General features: G+C 43.8%; 1 protein-coding gene across 1 annotated transcript in view; it reads left to right on the forward strand.

Moving 5' to 3' along the window:
• LOC141132729 (protein mono-ADP-ribosyltransferase PARP12-like) overlaps positions 1-19,097 on the forward strand; it is a 60,724-nt gene extending 41,627 nt beyond the window's left edge. The window contains 6 exon segments of the mRNA XM_073621493.1: positions 8,624-8,744; positions 13,413-13,509; positions 13,618-13,729; positions 13,944-14,074; positions 16,592-16,743; positions 17,471-19,097. Coding sequence (XP_073477594.1) covers positions 8,624-8,744; positions 13,413-13,509; positions 13,618-13,729; positions 13,944-14,074; positions 16,592-16,743; positions 17,471-17,757 — 900 coding nt within the window. The 3' untranslated portion in view covers positions 17,758-19,097.
• Positions 19,098-23,492: the final 4,395 nt, after the last annotated feature.

Raw genomic sequence — 23,492 nt, forward strand, 5'->3', positions numbered from 1 at the left:
CTTCAGTTCCCTGATATCCTTTTTGAGAACTGGTGCTCAAAACTGAACTATATATTCCAGATGAGGTCTTACTAATGATTTGAACAGGGGCAAAATTATCTCTCTCTCTCTCTCTGGAGTCGCTTTGGAAACCGCAGCTTGACATTGCATGCTATTATTCAGCTTAAGATCTACCAAACCCCCCAGATACTTCTCCGCTATGGATTGCCCCAGTTCTACTCCCCAAGTGCATAACTTTACATTTATCAGCATTAAACCTCATTTGCCACTTAGTTGCCCAATTACACGGTGCATTGAGGTCAGCTTGTAAATTGGAGACATCCTGTAAGGACGTTATTCCCCTGCATAGCTTGGTGTCATCTGCAAAGACTGAAATGTTACTTTTAATCCCAGACCCTATATCATTTATAAAGCTATTAAAAAGTAAGGGTCCCAACACTGAACCTTGGGGTACACCACTGATAACCTTAGACTATTCAGAGTAAAAATCATTAATCACTGCTCACTGAATTCGTTTTCTATCCATTTACAAACTGATCTTTCCAAGCCTGTAGACTTTAGCTTACACATTAGTCGTGTGTGGGGAATTGTGTCAAATGCTTTTGCAAAATCCAAGTATACCACGTTCACAGCCACCCCTCTGTCCAAGGTTTTACTTACCGCATCATAAAAAGAAATCAGGTTTGTTTGACAACTCCTGTCTATCATGAATCCATGCTGTCTGTTGCTTAAAATATTTTTTTCCAGCAAGAACTCGTCTATGTGGTCTTTTAATAAACTCTCCAGTATCTTCCTGACTATAGAAGTTAAACTAACAGGTCTATAGCTACTTGGTAAAGACTTTGATCCCTTTTTAAATATGGGCACCACATTGGCACCAAGCTAATCCAGTGGTACCATTCCAGTCATTAACGAGTCCCTAAAAATTAAAAACAATGGCCTTGAAATGACAGAGCTCAATTTTTCTAGGATCCGTGGGTGGATGCCATCTGGTCCAGGTGCTTTCTCCACCTTTATTCTGTCTAAATATTTCTGCACAATATCATTTTTGAGCCATTGTGGATCATTTGTGGATCATACCATCCCCATTATGGTCATGAGCTCCCTCATGCTCCTTTGTATACACAGAGCTGAAGAAAGTATTTAATACATTTTCCTTCTCTTTGTCCCCAGTCACCCACTCCAGATTATTTTTTAAAGGGCCTACATGCTCAGACCTGACCTTTTTACTATTAATATATTTGAAGAGATTTTGGGGGTTTGCCCTACTCTCTTTTGCAATCTGCCGTTCGTTTTGAATTTTTGCATCCTTGATTTCCTTTTTACATATTCTGTTATATTCTTTGTAACATTTAAACGATGATAGTGTTCCTTCATTTTTATTTTTTTTAAAGTTCTTTTCTTATTATTTATAGTCATTTTAACTTTGGTTGTGAGCCGCATAGGTTTTATCTTTAGCCTTTTAAACTTATTTCCTATGGGAATATACTTTGCAGTGAGTTTGCATACAGTCTTTTTAAAGAATTCCCCTTTCTGTTCTGTGTGTACTGATGCCAACATTCCCTCCAAGTCTAAGTCTTGGAAAGAAGCCCTCATCCTTGAAAAAATTAGCTTTCTAAGACCCCTTTCACACTGGGGCGGTTTTAGCGCTAAACATAGCACCTGTAAAGCACCTGAAAAGCGCCTCTCAAGCCACCCCAGTGTGAAAGCCTGAGTGCTTTCACACTCGGGCAGTGCACTTGCAGGATGGGAAGAAAAGTCCTGCAAGCAGCATCTTTGGGGCAGTGTGAAGCGGTGTATACACCACTCCCGCACCGCCCCTGCCCATTGAAATGAATGGGCAGCGCTGCCGAAATGCCTGCAAAGTGCTTCAGCACAACACAGGCACTATTAACCCTTCCTTCAACTGCTAGCAGTTAAAAGCGCCCTGCTAGCTGCCAAAAAGTGCCTCTATAACAGCGGTAAAGCGCCGCTAAAACTAGTGAAAGGGGTCTTAAAGTTAAGTGTTTTAATCTTTCCTGTAAAGAAAGAGTAGGGCTGTGGGACTTTAAATGAGGTCTATGACGTATAAGTCAATATTACCTCTATCCCTAATTTTGGCGAAAAAAACTAAAAAGGGTTGGGACTTTAAATGAAGCATGCAATTGGGAATGAGTAATGAACTGTAAATTAGTAGAAAAGTTTATTGCATATAACCATGAGTATGGTCAAAACTATACTCATGGTTAAAGTCCCAACCCTTTCTAGTTTAATCTTTCCCTTATGTGTTTGTTGCTTACAGCTAATATTAAATTAAATCATGTTATGGTCACTGCTACCCAAATGTTATTTTATATGAATATTGGCAATAAGCCAATGGTTTGAGATTACCAGGGCCTCAATAAACTGGACTGTAAAATTGACCTGTAATACGTTTATAGATTTTTGCCCTTTAACTGTCCCAGCAGTGCCATTACTCCAGTCAATTTCCCCCCAAAAATCCCCTATTATTATCACTATTCCAGCCCTTGCAGCCCTTTCCATCTGTGCTTGGAGCTGAGTCTCCACCTCCTCATTAACCACTTAAGGACCGAGCCTCTTTCTGAGATTTGTTGTTTACAGTTTAAAAAACAATTTTTTTTGCTAGAAAATTACTTAGAACACCCAAACATTATACATTTTTTTCGTTGCAATACTTTCTGTCACATAATTGTGCAGCGGTCTTACAAGCGCACTTTTTTTGGAAAAAATACACTTTTTTGAATTTAAAAAAATAAGAAAACAGTAAAGTTAGCCCATTTTTTTTTTATATTGTGAAAGATAATGTTACGCCAAGTAAATTGATACCCAACATGTCACGCTTCAAAATTGCGCCCCCTCGTGGAATGACGACAAACTTTTATCCTTAAAAATCTCCATAGGCGACTTAAAAAAATTCTACAGGTTGCATGTTTTAAGTTACAGAGGAGGTCTAGGGCTAGAATTATTGCTCTCGCTCTACCGATCATGCCTCACATGTGTGTTTTGAACACCGTTTTCAATAATAATATTACTAACAGAAAATTTCAGATGTTACTTACAGGTTTGATGACTCCTGTTATAATCTCCTGTTTTCAGCTCTGGTTTTAACTCACCACTTAGACCAGTCCCACTTGGTCTAAGTTCCAGAAAGCAAAAAGGTGGGGGACACAGCAAACATGTGGAAGGTGCTCTGGTCAGATGAGACTAAAATTTTACTTTTTGGCCTAAAAGCAAAAGGCTATGTGTGGTGAAAAACTAGCACTGCACATCACCCTGAACACACCATCCCCACCGTGAAACATGTTGGTGGCAGCATTATGTTGTGGGGATGCTTTTCTTCAGCAGGGACAAGTAAGCTGGTTAAAGCTGATGTGAAGATGGATAGAGCCAAATACAGGGCCATCTTAAGAGAAAACCTGTAATGCCCCGTACACACGGTCGGATTTTCCGACGGAAAATGTATGATAGGACCTTGTTGTCGGAAATTCCGACCGTGTGTAGGCTCCATCACACATTTTCCATTGGAATTTCGGACACACAAAGTTTGAGAGCTTGCTATAAAATTTTCCGACAACAAAATCCATTGTCGGAAATTCCGATCGTGTGTACACAAATCCGATGCACAAAGTGCCACGCATGCTCAGAATAAATTAAGAGAGGAAAGCTATTGGCTACTGCGCCGTTTATAGTCCCGACGTACATGTTTTACGTCACCACGTTCAGAACGATCGGATTTTCCGACAACTTTGTGCGACCGTGTGTATGCAAAACAAGTTTGAGCCAACATCCTTCGGAAAAAATCCATGGATTTTGTTGTCGGAATGTCCGATCAATGTCCGACCATGTGTATGGGGCATAAGAGTCTGCAAAAGACTTGAGACTGGGGTGGAGGTTTACCTTTCAGCAGGACAACGATCCTAAACATACAGCCAGAGCTACAATGGAATGGTTTAGATCAAAGCGTATTTATGTGTTAGAATGGCCCAGTCAAGGTCCAAACCTGAATACAATTGAGAATATGTGGCAAGACGTGCTGTTCACAGACACGCTCCATCCAATCTGGCAGAGCTTGAGCTATTTTGCAAAGAAGAATGGGCAAAAATTTCACTGTCTAAATGTGCAAAGCTGGTATAAACATACCCAAAAAGACTTGCAGCTGTAATTGCAGCGAAAGGTGGCTCTACAAAGTATTGACTTAGGGGAGCCGAATACAAATGCACACCACACTTTTCACATATTTATTTGTAAAAAATTCTGAAAACCATTTATCATTTTCCTTCCACTTCACAATTATGTGCCACTTTGTGTTGGTCTATCACATAAAATCCCAATAAAATACATTTACGTTTTTGGTTGGAACATGACAAAATGTGGAAAATTTCAAGTGATAGTGAAATGTATAGTTATTCCTGCGCTACCATTTAAACGAAGGGCAATGAAAGTTGAACTGCTGCAAGCACCGAATATAGGTCAAACTCAGCCCATACAGCAATAGAAATAATGCCGCGTACACACGGTCGGACTTTCTATCCTACTTGGTCCGGCACACTTTCCGACGGACTTTGTCCGCCAGGTGCGCCGGACTTTAAAACGGACGGACTTGCCCACACACACCCGGACTTTCCGGCGGGCTAAGTCCGCCCGTCTTTCCGACGGACTTTCGCCGGAGTTCCGGCGGACTTTCAGAATGAACGGACTTGCCCACACACGGACAAGTCCGTTCATTTTGAACGTGACTCAGGTGCGACGGGACTAGAAAAGGATGTCAATCTTGCCGCTTTTATCGGCGAGATTGACACCTTGCGAGCCCCGTCGCGGGGCATACCAGGCCCTTAGGTCTGGTATGGATTATAAAGGGAACCCCCTACGCCGAAAAAACGGCGTGGGGTCCCCCCTAAAATCCATACCAGACCCCGATCCGAGCACGCAGCCTGGCCGGTCAGGAAAGGGGGTGGGGACGAGCGAGCGCCCCCCCCCTCCTGAACCGTACCAGGCCGCATGCCCTCAACATGGGGGGTGGGTGCTTTAGGGGAGGGGGGCGCCCTGCGGGGCCCCCCCACCCCAAAGCACCTTGTCCCCATGTTGATGAGGACAAGGGCCTCTTCCCGACAACCCTGGCCGTTGGTTGTCGGGGTCTGCGGGCGGGGGCTTATCGGAATCTGGGAGCCCCCTTTAATAAGGGGGCCCCCAGATCCCGGCCCCCCACCCTATGTGAATGAGTATGGGGTACATGGTACCCCTACCCATTCACCTAGGGAAAAAGTGTAAGTAATAAAACACACTACACAGGTTTTTAAAATATTTTATTAAACAGCTCCGGGGGGGGATCTTCCTCCGGCTTCGGGGGTCTTCTTCCGGCTTCGGGGGTCCCTCCGCTTCATCTTCTCCCGGCGTCCGGTTGGTTCTTCTCCGCTCTCTTCTCCCGGTGTTCCTGTTCTTCGGCCGGCTCCTCTGCTGTCTTCAAGTAGCTCTCTTGCCAGCAGAGGTCCGGACTTCTGGGCTTCTGGGCTTCTGGGCTTCTCTTCCCCAGATGTTGACACGACGCTCTCTCCTGCTGGACTGCTCTCCGAGGGCTGCGTTGTGACTTATATAGGTGGAGACCCCGCCCCCTTTTGATGTCACAGTCCCTGGGCATGCTGGGACTGTGACGTTTTAGGGGGCGTGGTCAACATCACCCAGTGACCACACCCCCTAAAACGTCACAGTCCCAGCATGCCCAGGGACTGTGACATCAAAAGGGGGCGGGGTCTCCACCTATATAAGTCACAACGCAGCCCTCGGAGAGCAGTCCAGCAGGAGAGAGCGTCGTGTCAACATCTGGGGAAGAGAAGCCCAGAAGCCCAGAAGCCCAGAAGCCCAGAAGTCCGGACCTCTGCTGGCAAGAGAGCTACTTGAAGACAGCAGAGGAGTCGGCCGAAGAACAGGAACACCGGGAGAAGAGAGCGGAGAAGAACCAACCGGACGCCGGGAGAAGATGAAGCGGAGGGACCCCCGAAGCCGGAAGAAGACCCCCGAAGCCGGAGGAAGATCCCCCCCCCCCGGACTGTTTAATAAAATATTTTAAAAACCTGTGTAGTGTGTTTTATTACTTACACTTTTTCCCTAGGTGAATGGGTAGGGGTACCATGTACCCCATACTCATTCACATAGGGTGGGGGGCCGGGATCTGGGGGCCCCCTTATTAAAGGGGGCTCCCAGATTCCGATAAGCCCCCGCCCGCAGACCCCGACAACCAACGGCCAGGGTTGTCGGGAAGAGGCCCTTGTCCTCATCAACATGGGGACAAGGTGCTTTGGGGTGGGGGGGCCCCGCAGGGCGCCCCCCTCCCCCAAAGCACCCACCCCCCATGTTGAGGGCATGCGGCCTGGTACGGTTCAGGAGGGGGGGGGGCGCTCGCTCGTCCCCACCCCCTTTCCTGACCGGCCAGGCTGCGTGCTCGGATCGGGGTCTGGTATGGATTTTAGGGGGGACCCCACGCCGTCTTTTCGGCGTAGGGGGTTCCCTTTATAATCCATACCAGACCTAAGGGCCTGGCATGCACCGCGCTCACCGCAATAGGAAAATTTGTTTTTCCTATTGCAGAGAGCGCGAGATGCAATACCCTGCCCTCGCGTCGTATCTGGTCCGTCGGACCAGCATACACACGAGCGGGCTTTCCGTCGGACCAGCACACACACGAGCGGACTTTCCGCCCGAAACTGAGTCCTACGGAAAGATTTAAAACTTGTTTCAAATCTAGGTCCGGCGGGCTTTTGGGAAGAAGTCCGCCGGAAAAGTCCGCCGCCGCCCACACACGGGCGGATTGTCCGGCACACTCTGGTCCGCCGGACCAAGTATGCCGGAAAGTCCGACCGTGTGTACGCGGCATAAGGATTGTAAAAATTGGTGTTCTTTTAAAAAAAAAAAAAAAAAAAACTTATGCTGATAGAGGTAGTAGTACAAAGGTAAATGAACACGTAAAATGATATAAATATATAAAAAAACAGAAACAATATAAGAATAAGTACATTCAATATAGAGCACTTCTATACCCAATAGGTGCAGTGTGATGTTCCACAATAATCGGTGGTAATAGCAAAGTGCAAGAAAATCATTCAATAAAGACTTAAGGCCAGATGTGATAAGTATCTTACTGGAAACACTAAATTCAATATACAATCACTAAAAACCTCAATGGATCGTGCAAATAGGCAAAAAACATTGTGCAAAAAACAGCAATTAATAAATTAAATGTGCAACGTGCAATCAATATGTGCAAAGATTGCAAATGCAGTGTATAATAAACATATAACCAAAATAAATCCACTGTAGAACTTGTGGAAATTCAAACAAAGGCAAACGTGTGCAAAATATATAATGGGACTGGGAATATAGTCCAATGTGATTAAATCCTCTTTTTGTGGCTAATCAGAAAATGTGCAAAAAAGTGCAGTAAGGTGCTGAGAGCATGGGGGTGATCTCCTCTTCGTGCAAAGGACACACAATAGTGTGAAGTGGCCTCTTACCTTGCGGTAAACATGTAACCGCATAAAGTTGCTGGTAATGGCTGCTTCTCCCTTGTACTCCTAACTGCCTCTCACTTATATTCCTGGGCTGGATGGAGCTGTTAGTGGGTCTTTGTCTCTCAGGGGAGCAGGAGGGGGATTAAAGGAAAGAAGGGGCCAAATAGTGTAGTATTTCAATCAGAGGTTGGTTTTTATTAAAACAATGGTGAGGGTACTCACTTCACTTACAAGAAAAAAACACACAGAAAACTTATCTCCTACAAGCGGCAAGCTCGTTTGCATATATCAGTCTTGGATGCCTACCCCGTCCCTACGCGTGACGTCACGGTCACGTGACTTCATCACACTGCACCTACTGGGTATAGAAGTGCTCTATATTGATTGTACTTATTCTTATATTGTTTCTGTTTTTTTTTTTTTTTATATATTTATATCATTTTACATGTTCATTTACCTTTGTACTACTACCTCTAGCAGCATAGTTTTTGTTTTTTGTTTTTTTTTTTAAAGAACAGCGCAGCACCAATTTTTACATACCTTATTTCAAGGGATATGGATACTTTTTCAAGGCACTATACATATCCAGCTGGCAGATGGAGTTGTTGTGTATGGAGCACAATAGCTCTGGCTAAAATGTTACTTACATAGCATATTAAAATTAAAGAGGTTGGGGGGGGGACTATGGTGCTTGGGAATGGGGTGCAGTATTGCTTTCTCACTTTGGGTGCCAAAGGACCTTGTACCACAGTGGGAATGTACTGGGGAAAGTTTTGAGTTTCATTATCTCTGTACCCAGGATCTTACAGATGCTGAGCGTGAATGGAGAGTAAAAACTGTCATACATGCACCTCAGGCAGTGCTCAAAACATTAAAAATATTAATACATAAGTACCGTAGTTGAAAGTCATGCAAAGGCTCTTCTAATAAAAAAAAAAAACTTTTGTTCTGCTTTAATAGCTTCAATTGACCAACTAACATTACAGCCTTATGCCAATACTGGTTCAATTTACAGATAATGCATTTCAAAGATACACACCCTACATGTAGGCTGTCTAATTTGGGGACAAGTGCTCCACAATGCAAGATAATGACTGCCATATTTCTATCTGCTCTTTTAGAACACAAAGAAAGTCAGTTCCTCCATTCTGTCATCTGACTTGGAGACCATCTACCTCTCCAACCTTACTGAGACCATCTCATTCAGTGCTGGAGACCAGAACTACATCATCAACTGCCAAGGTGAGGATCAACTTCCTCATAGCAGCCTAGAACATTGTACCTGTACATTAAAGTTGAAGCCTGGGTATGATCTTTATTGCATATGTACATTGGTCCAGCTTGAACCAATGTAAGTATGCATATCTCTTACCTGAGGGAAGCTGACAATCATTGCAATAGTCGGCGCTGCTACAATAATGGTTGCAATCTTCCCTTGTGCACAGAGACCACAGGGAGTCACAAGCACAGCACCAGCGCCATTCACAAAACATCTTGTAGTTTTCAATGGTTACAAGGCGTTCACTGATTGGACAATGTAGAGGTGGGGTAGTAATGTCATGATCTCCGACTCATCCAATCAGAGAACGCCTTGTATTCATGGGAAAAAATGCGAGTGTAGCACTGCCCCCTTGGGGACTGCTGAGAATTACCTGCTCATCTGCACGGCCATGATCAAGTGAACCTTCCAAACCACCTGACACTCTGGGTTCAGACATCCTTGTAACACTGTGCAGCAAGAGTTAAAAAACTCAGTAATATTAGGTTCGGAAATATTTTACTTGAGCCAGATAGAGGAAGTTATTTCACAAACAGAGGTAATGAATCTGCTAAGCCGGCTTAACAGCGCCAACTCAGCAAACAGATTCCTCCCAAGGACACAAACAATGGTTCAGCAATGAACAATGTTATATACATATATGTACACTATATTTAGATCCAAAGTCACCTCCTAGCGGATGTTTCAGTTAACTACTTATGTGGCTACTTTGAGAAACATGTAATCTAGCCAGCCTACGCTATCCTAATGAAAGAGCAAGTGTACTGAAGGTAATATATATATGCTTTCTTATAAGTGTAATGACAAAAGAGTTCCACGTTGCAGATCTGAGGTTCTTCCCTAGCTAGATGGAGCTTGTTAACTGTAATCCGTTTGATTGTAGATAAAGCAAAAGGTTCCTAGTGAAGATCTAAGGCGTCTGAGCACAGTGTCTCGGTCTTCCAAAGTAAAACTTGCCCTACGCACCCACACCGACAGGCAGGCGATCCAAATTATGTTAGCGACAGGATGTCCGACAGCTGATAACAGAGCTAGGCCCCTTTATTCCTCGAGGTGGAAGTAAGGCTCAGCATGATGGTCCGCGACATCTCTCTCCTTGTTGCACAGAGAGGTCCGTCTCGTGTCAGGCCTAGGAGGAAGAGACTCTGCGCGGGCTTCTCGCTCCTTATATGGACACTCCCAGCAATCTTCATGTCTCTGCGGAGATCCCTGGGATGTGTAGCCTTAGGGTACATGGTTGCATAGTAATAGTCTGAAGGAGTACTATACGTCCCATAATTCACTTTGTTGGATGCACAGATATGTGGTCACTGATTGCACTGATTACTAAAGTGACAAGCGATGTCTAGAAATACTGAAAGGTATGGTGTTTTCTGCTGACTGTCCTTATCGCTACACAAGGCATCTGTGAATGGTTTTCAATGCCGAACGAGTGCCCCCTGTGGTCACTGTGCAGAGGGAAGCTGCTCGTTACAGGGCCCAGGAAAATTTTGGTGATCACTGTAGTACTACTACAGTGGTTGTCACCTTCCACAACAGTCCCTCAGGTTTTAAATATGTATACTATATATTGGTCCAAGCTGGACCAATGTACCTATGCAATAAAGATCATACCTAGACTTCAACTTTAAGTAAAAAATATGTGTAAATAGTAAAGAGTGAATTGTGTGGTCACTCACAGCACATTAGCCGGCTTCCCGTCCTAAACAATCGATGAGTCATCAGCTGTCAGTGGGTTTACCTGCTGACAGCTGAATGTAAAAAAAAGAATTGCTGGCTAAATAAATTCACAAACAAAATTTAAAGAAATATGGCGTGGGGTCCCCCCCAAAATCCATACTAGACCCTTATCCGAGCATGCAGCCCGGTAGGTCAGGAAAGGGAGGGGACGAGCGAGTGCCCCCCCTCCTGAACCATATTAGGCCGCATGCCCTCAACATGCTCTCTAGCCCCCACCCCAAAGCACCATGCCCCCATGTTGATGGGGACAAGGGCCCCTTCCTGACAACCCTGGCCAGTGGTTGTCGGGGTCTGTGGGCGGGGGTCTTATCGAAATCTGGAAGCCACCTTTAACAACGGGACCCCCAGATCTTGGCCTCCCTCTATGTGAATGGGTATCGGGTACATACCCCTACCCATTCACTAAAAAAGCAGTGAAATTAAAAAATGTAATTAAAAATAGCTCCGAGCCATCTTTTCCCTCCGCTGTCTCTCCCGGTGCTGTCTTCTCTCCGAGCCGCCTTCTCCCAGTGCTGTCTTCACCCTGAGCCGTCTTCTCCCACTACCGTCTTCTTCCTTGCCGCCGCTGTCTCCTTCCTCGCCGCTGTCCCTTTCCTCGCCACCGCTGTCTTCTTTCTCGACGCCCATTACCCGCTAAAAACAAAAAAGGTCTTGTCCTGGGGCTGTCTTCCTCCGTTGTGATGTCCCCGGTGTGTGACATCTCCAATATAGCCATGGGGTGTGGCCATCCGATGATGTCACAGGTGGGCATGGCAATCTGACCGCTCGTTTGTCCCCTCCCTTTCCTGACTACTGGGCTGCATGCTCAGATAAGGGTCTAATATGGATTTTGTGGGGGACCCCATATCATTTTGTTTTAAATTTTGGCATGGGGGTGTCCCCTCCTAATCCATACCAGACCGAAGGTGAATTTTTTTAGACAGCAATTTTTTTTTTTTTTACATTCAGCTGTCAGCGGGGAAGCCCGCTGACAGCTGATGACTCATCGATTGCTAAGGATGCGGCGACCAACTTCCCGCTCCTTAGCAACCAGCTATAGAATGTAACAAAAAAATCGCAGCAAAATCGCTGTAAAACTTGTGTTTTGGATGCGGGTCCGTTGAAATCTATTACATGCAAGACGCTGCATTTTGCGGGAAAAAAGTCCCCGACCCTTCCCAAAAACGCAGAGGCACAAAAATGCATTGATGTGAACGTGTTCCATAGGCAAAATGCAAAAAGCATTAGTGAGACATTCACATACAGGGGGTTCACACTAACGCTAAGTAAATCCCCTCCTTAATGTTTATATCTGGACAAAATGAAATTAAAAAGACACATATTTAGCCAGTGGCGGCCGTCCATAGGGGGCGCCCGGGCCCCCCCCCCCCCCCCAAGGCAGTCACAAAAAAAAATGACCCTTTAAAAAAATTAAAATAATAAAAAAAAGCCCTTAAGTGCACTGTGTTCGGGCGCTGGACACAGTGCACTATGGAAAGCGCCACGTCAGTGCAATCACGAGACTGCTGATGCGGCGCTTCATTGGCGGGGTTTGGAGCTGCTTTGCGGCGCAATCTATCGCGCCGAGCAGCATCCGCCCGTCGGGTGCTTTGTTTTCAGTATGAGAACAAAGTCACTTACGGCGGGCTACAAGATGGTTGCCGTGAGGACTAATCCCCTTGTGTTCAGTGGAGAGAGGATGGACTCCGCTGGGGACACAGATGTAAGGAGGGACTCCTTTGGGGACACAGATGTAAGGAGGGACTCTGCTGGGGGCACCTGATGTAAGGACGGACTCCGCTGGGGGCACCTGATGTAAGGACAGACTCCGCTGGGGGCACCTGATGTAAGGACGGACTCCGCTAGGGGCAGATGATGTAAGGACGGACTCTGCTGGGGGCACCTGATGGCATCTGGTGGCAGGCGACGTGGCAGGTGACATGCTCAGGGCTCCCACTGATTCTGCATTATGGTGAGTTGAATGATTTAATTTGATATTACAATGTAATAATAGAAATAATGCGCTTCAATCATCCTGACACCATAACAACCATGGTGCCGGGATGATTGAAGTGCTAATACCAGGTGTTTGGAGTATCTTTATCTGCTGATTGTTAAAATTTCTAGAACACACATATTTCTATTGTTGTGTAGGATATGGGCCTGCTGTCCCTCCCTCACTCCCTCCCTCTCCCTTCTCTCCCTCATCTCAGACGCTAACCACATCACCCTAGAGCCACGCCCACTATTTCGCTGCAACCACACCCATTTTCACCAAGTGGGAGGGGTCAAAAAGGAAGGCTGAGGTCTGGCGCCCCCCCATCCTAAAACTTCACCAGCCGCCACTGTATTTAGCACATATTTGCCTGTGTTTCTGCAAGTATAGAACAATACTTATAGACCTGACACCTATCTGCCAGAAACCCAGTGTGCCTCTAGCTTCCTGTTTGGGAGGGCTACACAGTGCCTTTGTTGCACTAAAATCCCAACCAACATTATGAGACTTGTCCAGTTCTACCCTGCTGGATCACAGAACTCCACCTATTCCTGTCTGTCTCTGTCACTAGACATGCATACTGTATATTGACTTATTTTTCAGCAAGACAATGCTGATTCCTTGATCAGCAAAAGCCTATCCACACACTATGTAAGTAATAGGCTCTCGGGAGACATCGTTTTCGGAGTGTTCCAACCAATATTAACTGAACTCCCAGCAGCCCCCCCTGCAGAATTTTACAAACCTTGTGATGATGTCACAGTAACTAAAAAAGATGGTTCACTCACAACAGAAAAATAAAAAAATAATGCTGTTATATGATTTAGAGGGGAAGGGGACATTTGAGGGGTATAAATTGATGATGCATGGACATATACTTCTCTTTAATTTGTACTTTTTTTTTCTTCACCTTCAGAAATGAGACAGAGGAACATTTATTATAGAACAGAAAAAGAGGTACACCGAAGACCCAAATTCCAGGATTTTGAGAAAGTGAAGATGTTGAAAGGAAGGTAAGGAAGAATTACACTGGCCATCTGTATGTCTACTGAGATGATGAAATAGTTATTGTTGAGATGGCAGGTGACTCTGACCATCTGTTTTCTGCTTTTATTTTGCAGCACCAAATCTGCTACAGGCAGTTCAAACCAAAAGCCTTCAAATTCCCCTCTGAAGATGATAAACTACCCACCACACTGGGACATGAATGCCGTGCCAGAAATTGGGTATAAGGTATGACAGGAAGAATACTTTACTACTAATTTATTTGAAAATAAACTTTCATGTAAAATGATATAGCTACATTTTCACTCATTTTCAGGTAAAGACCGCCTAAACCCTGTTTTTGTTTAGCAAATGTCTATGATAGGTCTGCTTCTATGACCTTCTTGAAATAAAATATGGTTGTGTAAATCTAAAAATATATATATTTTATTTTTATTTGCAGAAAGTTCTTGTAGCGGCAAGTTGGGTAGAGTTCTCAAAAACTGTTGAAATGTTTAGGAAGACAGTCTCCCGTCTTAAGGTGAAAAAACTGTGGCGAATTCAGAACCCCTCTCTCTGGCAGGTCTATCAATGGTATGTTGGCAGTTATTACAAACTAACTGAGCTTGGGTGGCTTTAATACCCAAGCAGCCTGTAGGCAGGTTAAAGCATGTTTAGTCCAGTAAGCCAGCGGCTGGCCCAGGCTGGTAAAAGGGTTAAATGTTTCTAGCTCAGTTTCTGGACTTTTGGTCCTAGCCAGCCCACCTGTGCTATAAAAGGGGGATGGTTGAGTCCCAGTGAGCCAGGTTCTGGTGGGTTCAGTGAGTTTCAGCATCACCTGTGAGCACAATCATCATTGGTGCTGCTGAAGAAACCAGGGTTTTTGGGGAAACATCCAAGCCATTATGGACTCTTACCTCATGGAGGTATGCCTGGGCCACTACATTGTTTTAGTTGGAATTAGGGAAAGGATGTTGTTCATATTAAACTGTTATTCTGCGTTTCTCCAGTAAAGTTACATTAATCGTTATGAGCCTGGTCTGAAGTTATTCAAAGGGCTGTATGTTGGTCCTGTCTTATCTAAAGAACCTGGGTCTATAAATGCACTACGGGGTGTGAAGTAACACCACTATAAAAGGGTTAACTTGGCAAGACACAGAGGAAGAGAAGTGTAGTTGTTAAGATCACAGTCTCCGCCTGGTCCCGGGTATTGATGAGAGCGCTCCGCTCCGTATAAAAGGTACCCCTGAGTGCATGGGTGCAGATGACCTCGCCCACAAGCCCCAATTAATTCAGAAAAGGAGTGTCTCACTTTTATAGGTCAAAGGGGCATTTTGTATTCCAAGGCAAATGTGGCAGATTTCCCAGGATAGCCACTTGTGCACAATTTCCAGATGTGTACAAGTGGCAGTATTTGTTGGATGATCAGAAGCCACAAAGGAGAGATCACAGATCTGTAAGGCTTCATGTACACTTCAGCTCCTAAACTCCCATCCACGGCAGCATGTCCTCCCGCTGGCATCAATTCCGGTGCAGGGCCATCTTGCGTTCCACGCTGGTCACCATTGCGGTTGGCCACTTCCTGATGCTTCTTAACTAGGATCCCTCCATGCTTGGCCTTGGCTTATTACACATGCCTACTTGAATTCACTACAATGCGAGTTGCCTATTGTCTTTTTTAACACATCAAGGTATTTTTAATGCTGCACTTAGTCTGGCACCCCTCTGTGTTTCTCGTTATTATGTTTAAAGAGCTCCTGCTTCGCTTTAAAGAAGCAGTCTCCAAACTGCGCCCCTAGGGCCAGATGTGATATTTTGCTTGCTTTATTCCAGCCCTTGGGGCACTATTTTATTCACTGACACCAATGAAGGGGCACAATTTCTCCTAATGACACCAACGATGGGGCACAGTTCGTCCCAATGACACCAACAATGGAGCCTTATGACAGCAATGATGGGGCACAATTCCTCCCAATGACATCAATGACGGGGCACAATTCCTCTCAATCGCACCAGTGATGGGGCACAATTCCTTCCAATGACACCAATGATGGGGCAGAATTTCTCCCAATGACACCAACGATTGGGCACAATTCCTCCTAATGACACCAACAATGGGGCACAATTCCTCACAATGACATCAATGATGGGGCACTATTCCTACTGATGACACCAATGATGGGGCACTATTCCTCCCACTGACACCAATGATGGGGCATTATTCCTACCAATTACACCAATGATGGGGCACTATTCCTACCGATGACATCAAAAATAGGGCACTATTCCTAACAGTGCCACCAACAATCAGGTCCAATGACACCAATGATGAGGCACAGAAACAGCATTACACTGGTCTTTCCAGTGAGTGGCTGTGTGGGGAAGGGGGGGAGCTGTGTCAGCCATTGGTACATAGTAAAGTAGGCACATATCAGGATTATAAAATGTTGGGGTAGCATAGCAGTTGATAATGTTATATCCTTAGCTCACAAATCTAAATAATTTGTAACACTGCACTAGAGGGATATGGATCTGTGAATTAGGGCACACTAGAATGTTTTCATAGTAGATAGAGGGACCGGGGATTATAGCGGTGCTAGGGTACAACATATGAAAAATGCAAAGGAATTATAAAATTACAAATATTTTATTTCACAATATTCAATACATAGAAAAAACAATAAAATAGTTAGCAGCAAAAAGCATATATGATACGTATGACCCTAATGCGGTAAGGTGGGCCAGATTTAGACGGCCTTCGAAGTGAGGGCTCAGTTTCCTACATGTTTCGCCAAAGCATTGGCTTCCTCAGGGAACAAGAGCTTTTTGCAATATAAAAAGGATCTATGCGTAAAGATACAAAAAACATCATGTAAGCAAAGAAAAGACATCGGGATATAAGTTGTTGTAGACATTGCTAAGTGTTTGAATATTGTGGCTGGACAATCTCACACAAGGCGGCAACCCTAAAATGATCCCAGGACCCTGAACATACCTGAACAACAGACAAACAGCGCATGGAAAAGGTTCATCTTTTGTTTTATGAAAAAAAAAAAAGTTACTTCTACTTTAGACAACGCTGACTTGTTGAATTTCTTTCATGGGTCTCAGGCAGAAGGATCAGATGAAGAAGAAGAATTTGGGTATCCCTGTGGAGGAGCGCCAGCTGTTTCACGGCACAGACAGTTCTAAAACCGACGCCATCTGCAAGGAGAACTTTGACTGGCGTGTCTGCAGCACTAATGGTGTTGTATATGGGCAAGGTCAGTCTTAAAGCCTAAGTCCCCTAAGTCGTGGTTGGGCAGCTGCACAGTGGCTCAGACAGTCTCCTACCCTTCTGATGTAATCACAGAATAGGAACACAAGAAGAAGGGTTTGCAAGGAGAGCAAATTGTAGAGTCATTACTAGGAGGGGGTAGCAGGGGTAGCTAAGTGTTAAGTCACTGCTGAGAGGGGGAGCAGAGTAAGCTGAGCTGCTGAGCCACTGTTGGGAGGAGGGAGCAAGGTGAACTGAGCTGCTGAGTCCTAATGGGATGGGGTGGGGGATAGGGGTAGCTGAGCTGCCTAATTACTGCTGAAAATGGAAAGCATGGGGAGTCCAGTTGTGGAGGGAGTCACTACTGGGAAGGGGAAGCTGAGCTGCAGACAAAAGGATTTGAATGACTTCAGTGCTTACACTGTAAATTTTGGGGATTAATTGCTCCCAGTGTATGCAGCTACAGAGGTCAGGGAAGGCTTGGCTTAAAGCTAATTTACTGCTTGGTAAGAACATGTAAACAAATGACTGTTCAAATTCTGTTGAACAATTCTAAGCTTACACCCTGTACATAAACTCTCTTCCTGCTGTGTATGTGCTGGCGGGGCAGATCTGATCCATTAAAACAAAACTTTGTTCCTATGTTTGTTCCTACTATGCAGCAGGAGCTACCAATATTCTGCAGAGGGGGTGAATGCATTAATATATTAAATGTGTAAACTTTTTCCCAACAGGAAGTTATTTCGCCAGGGACGCATCCTACTCCCACAACTACTCCCAGCCCAACTCTGAGGGGACACGGACCATGTTTCTGGCTCGTGTGTTAGTCGGTGACTTTGTCAAAGGTGATTCCAAGATGAGACGCCCACCTCAGAAACACAATAGCACTGAGAGCTACGACACCTGCGTGGACAACATGCTCAATCCATCCATCTTCGTGATGTTTGAGAAATTCCAGGTCTACCCAGAGTACATCCTGGAGTACGAGGAAGAAAATAAATCTTACTGCATGATTAGCTGAGCCAAAGTAATTTTAATAAATGGTCCTGTGTAATATACAAACAAAACACCTAGTTTAAAGCTGACACAAATTAATGCAGCTCTGTAATCATTAATACATCATTAAAGGTATAATAAGGTATAATAAGGCTTACCTATAGCTACTGTAAATACAGTTGCGCTTATAAGTTATAGCACCGATTAAATACATACCCTAGCAGAATTTATGAATTCTTGGCCATTTTTCAGAGAATATGAATGATAACGCAAAAACATTTCTTTCACTCATGGTTAGTGTTTGGCTGAAGCCATTTATTATTAATCAACTGGAATGTTTGGCCCTGGTATAGACACAGAAAGTGGCACACACAGGTTAAACTGGCAATTAAAGGTTCATTTCCCACATTTGTGGCTTTTTAAATCACAATTAGTGTCTGTGTATAAATAGTCAATGAGTTTGTTAGCGCTCACATAGATGCACTAAGCAGGCTAGACACTGAGCCATGAGGAGGTAGAAAAGAACAGTCAAAAGACCTGCGTAACAAGGTAATGAAACTTTACAAAGATGGAAAAGGATATAAAAAAACATCCAAAGCCTTGAATATGCCAGTCAGTACTGTTTAATCACTTATTAAAAAGCCAAGCCAAGGTCCGGTAGACCAAGAAAGATTGCAGCCACAACTGGCGGAAGAATTGCTCAGGAATTGTATCCTGAGAATTGCTCAGGATACAAAGAAAAACCCACAGGTAACCGCAGGAGAAATACTGGCTGCTCTCCAAAAACACGGTGTGATTGGTTTTAACCACTTCAGCCCCAGAAGGATTTACCTCCTTCCTGACCAGAGCATTTTCTGCGATTCTGTACTGCGTCGATTTAGCTGACAATTGTGCGGTCGTGCAACATTGTACCTAAACAAAATTGACGTCCTTTTTTTCCCACAGATAGAGCTTTTTTTTGGTGGTATTTGATCACCTCTGCGGTTTTTATTTTTTGCGCTATAAACAAAAAAAGAGCGACAATTTTGAAAAAAAAAAGCAATATTTTTAACTTTTTGCTATAATAAATATCCCCCAAAAATATATAAACAAACAAATTTCTTCCACAGTTTAGGCCAATATGTATTCTTCTACATATTTTTGGTAAAAAAAATCACAATAGGTGTATATTGATTGGTTTGCGCAAAAGTTATAGCAACTACAAAATAGGTAATAAATAATGTGCTTGAAAATCGCACCGCAATGCCCAGAATACGTACACGTTTTCACATATGTGAACCAGCCTCATTCAAATGAACGTAGTTTAAAATGTTGTGCGAATTGGATGCAATGTAAGCTGCATCTAATTCGCATAGGTGTGAACCGGGCCTCAGTAAGAAATTATTCCAATAAAAATTTAACAAACACCCTTTGTTTTTCGTTTCTTTTCTGTGTAAACTAATTATTATCTTATTACTGAACTCTGTGCAAAAACACATGAAAATATTCTTATATTAATTCTTGTACAAAAATAACTAATTATGTGCAAATCAGCATAATCTGTTGGTTGAGCTGGTTGCTGTTGCTTGGTTCAACATATATTTTTTGATGTTTAACTTCCTTGTGTATTTCTGGATATCCACATATAAGTTGAATTTGTTCAGATTGCGTGTAGGTGCATACTTTAATCCTTTGTCGAGTAATGCTAATTCATTTTGCGTGAGGTCCACTCCACTCAGGTTGTAGATTCCTTCACCTTTTACTCTCTCTTCCTTTTTGGTCTTGTGTCCTCCTCTTCATCCTCTCTTCCGTTTGGGATTCCTACGTTCATAGCTCTGTCTTGCCGCGGGGGACTTTCGTTCTTGCGCATGTCTAAAAAAGGTGTAGGTGGATTAGGGTCTCTATACTCCCTTAGTACTTCATATCGGTTCTGTGTTCTTATGGGGCTGTACCTTGGACCATATTGATATTGATCGTAACGTCCCCGGTCATCTTCCTGTTGATATTGGTATTGGTAGCGATCTCTTCCATCATGTCTACTGTCCTGATGATAATATGTGTTATCTGAATAGTTATCCCTAGGTCTTCCTTGATATCCTTGTTGTTGAGGTCTAGGGGGATTTTGATACTCATTGTAGTACTGTCCATTTGTTTGGTTATATTCCCTACTCCCATATTGTTCATATTGGCCATTCTGGTGGTTCCTATGTTTTTTATTTTTTCCATTATTTTTCCAAAAAGGTTTTTTTGAGGATTTACTCCATGGTTTAGGGTTATTGTTCTTATTTTGCCACCAGGGCCTAGGTGTTCTTGGGCCATTGCTATCATATTGTCTGGGCTGTCCATCAACATTGTTTCTGTGTTGCCTTTCTGTGATACTCTCTTCCTGTGTTGATCTTCTTGGAGATCTCATTCTTTGGTCTCTCATAGGGGTTGAAGTCCGTACCTCTCTCACAGGGGAAGATGTGGTAGAACCAGTTTAACCTTCCTTGAAATTCAATTGCCATTTGTAACTTTGCTCTAACTTGTAATCATTTGTGTCTCTTAAGTATTTTCTTCTGTTTTATCTCTATATCTTTTCTTTCCAGCACTTTATTGAGCTGGTTAGTAAGTGTAGCAAAGGATGGTGTTTCTTTATAAGATTCTAATGCAATTTTGCATTCTGCGATTTGTTGGGTAATTATCGCAATTTTTCTTTGCTTTCTTTTAACTAAGAATTGTAATACTTCTATGCCCTTTCCATTGCTATAATAAATATCTCATTTTTTTTTTTTAAACAATTTTTTTCCTCAGTTTAGGCCGATATGTATTCTTCTACATATTTTTGGTAAAAAAAAAATCCCAATAAACATATATTGATTGGTTTGCGCAAAAGTTATAGCATCTACAAAATAGGGGATAGATTTGTCATTTTTATTATTTTTTTTTTTTACTACTAATGGCAGCTATCTGTGATTTTTATCGTGACTGTGACATTGCGGCAGACAGATCAGACACTTTGGACACTATTTTGGGACCATTCACATTTATAAAGCAATCGGTGCTATAAAAAATGCACTGATTACTATATAAATGTGACTGGCAGGGAAGGGGTTAACACTAAGGGGCGCTGCAGGGGTTAAATGTGTGTCCTAGGGAGTGATTCTAACTGTGGGGGGAGGGGAGGAGACCGATCGGTGTTTCTCTGTACAAGGAACATAGGATCAGTTCTCCTCTCCCCTGACAGGACGTGGATCTGTGTGTTTACACACACAGACCCACGTCCCTGCTCTGTGATGAGCAATCCCCAGTGCCCGGCGGACATCTCCACAATGCCAGGAAGCCGAGGACGTCATATGACACCCACCCGGAGGGAGGAATGGTTCCTTACAATACGGCGGTAGGGAACTGGTTAAAGTCCCATTGATGAGGCATTTTCTTCGGAGACTGAAGCAGGCTGGATTGCCCTTAAGGCTTCTGGACAATTTCTATCATTGTACCATTTAGAGTATTCTTCTCCACTACGCTGTAGTGTGGTATGCCAGCTGAGGGGCGGAGGATAAGAAGTGCCTGTTTCGTGTGGTGAAAACAGCACAGCGGATCATAGGAACAGAGCTACCAAATTTGGATACAGCATATGCCAGCCGATTAAAAAAGTGGGCAAAAGCTATTAGTATTGATCCAACCCACCCAGGTTACAGTGTGTTTGTCCCATTGCCATCAGGGAAAAGATATAGAACACTTAAAACGCACACTAACCGCTTAAAGCATAGTTTTTTCCCTAGGGCCGTATTGTCCATGATCCCGTCAGGTACAGTGTTTTAGGAATTTTATGTGGAATTATAATATTCTGTTATTTATTGTTAAATAACATTTTATATTTTGATATATTTAAATAGTTATGTGGGCATTTGCTAAGAGTATATATGTGGTTTTGTTGAGAAGTGTTTTATTACTGCTGTAAAGAGTACCCAGAAAAATGTTGTTGTATGTATACAATGACAATAAAGTATATCTATCTGATGGTGAAATAGAGCTTTTGGGGAGGAGTGGGGGAGCGGATACCTGTTTTTGACTGGTTCCCGCAGCCACTTCCTTTTGGGTCGCCTTAGGTGATCAGAAGTGGAAGTTATCCTTCCCCCCTCCCTCCCGGTCTTCTGGAACACAGGACAGGTCCTAGAAGACTTCGGGACCAATCACAAAGTGCAGCGCCGCTCGCGCATGCGCAGTGGGCATCCAGCTGTAAAGCCACAAGCTGTCACAGCCGAGTGCCCATAGTAGTGAGGCCGTCGCCGCCGAGGGAGGAGAGAGGAAGAAAACTGCTGGGGTGAGTGCACCTTACTGACTTCAGCATGAGGCTGGGTTTTTGATAATAAAAGGTGGCACTCATCTTTTCCCACTCCATCCAAAAAAAAAAAAAAGAAGTTTTGCTCTAGATAGACTTTAGTAAGTTTTGTTCTCATAATTCAGTAGGAGACCCTCCTATTCTGTAAATAAGGAAAGGGGACACAGTTTTCTTTTTTTTTTTTATCGCAACACATATAACTTGTAAACTTTTTCCCAACAGGAAGTTACTTTGCAAGAGATGAATCCTACTCCCACAATTACTCTGTGCCCACCTCTGCAGGAACACGAACCATGTTTGTGGCTCATGTGCTGGTCGGTGACTTTGTTGTAGGGGATTCCAAGATGAGACGTCCACCTCAGAAATACAACAAAACCGAGAGTTATGACTCCTGCGTGGACACCACCCATGCTCCGTCCATCTTCGTGGTGTTCGAGAAATTCCAGGTCTACCCAGAGTATGAGGAGGAGAAAAAATCTTCCTGTGTCATTAGCTGAGAGGGAACCATATCTTCACAATCCAGTTCCAAAGAAAAATCAGTCCAATGTTACTGTGTATCCCCTTGGCCACTTATTTTATTTTAGACATCTTTAAGTTAACAGAATTTTCTGTTCTACTCTATGACTTTGTCAACTCCATCCTGAACTTCAGAACATGTAAGTGTAAAAGGCTTTGTAACTAAGGTGTTCAGGTTCTCAAGTTATTTTTCAGGTAAATGAGCCGCCAGCTTTTTCTTATGGCTTCCAGTGCTGCCTTGGACCAATACATGAGCCTGACACATAACAGAAGGTGGCTGTTTAGATCACCACCTCCTTCAGTTTCCAAAGAGTTTTTACAGTCGCTTGGACACAAATACTAATTTTTTAAAATTTTTTTGTGATTCTGGATTGAGTGGAGAAGGCTTATAATCTCAGGTTTTTAGTTTTTGCTACCTGTGTGATCATCGGAAACCGAGAGGAGGTTTCCTCCCACAGCAGAATCTGCTTATGAAAAAATACGGCTGCCCCCATGTACAAGTATATAGCAGCTGAGTACCTAAAGTACGACCTAGAAAAAACTGCTGTAGCGCTCATGCTCCATTAATTTAGAGGTGGTCTTCAAACTGCGGCCCTTTGCTTACCTTTATCCAGCCCTTGAAGCATTATTCCTGTCACTGACACCAACAATGGGGCATAATTCCCGCCACTGACACCAACTATGGGGCACTATTTCCTCCACTGACAACAAAAACAGGGTAACTATTCCTCCCACTGACACAAACTATTTCTCCCCCCATACCAAAGATTGTGCATTGGTTACTCCCACTGGGCACAGTCTGACCCCCCAAAGCCTAAAGGACAGTAAACTGGTCCTTTCGTTAGAAAGTTTGGAGACCCCTGATTTAGAGCATCCCCTGCTGCTGGATAGAAGAGGCAACTAGGGGCAGATTAAGAATGCAGCAGCCAAGGACTGCATGG

Source organism: Aquarana catesbeiana, linkage group LG03 (genome assembly GCF_042186555.1).
Source record: "Aquarana catesbeiana isolate 2022-GZ linkage group LG03, ASM4218655v1, whole genome shotgun sequence".
Lineage (NCBI taxonomy): Eukaryota > Metazoa > Chordata > Amphibia > Anura > Ranidae > Aquarana > Aquarana catesbeiana.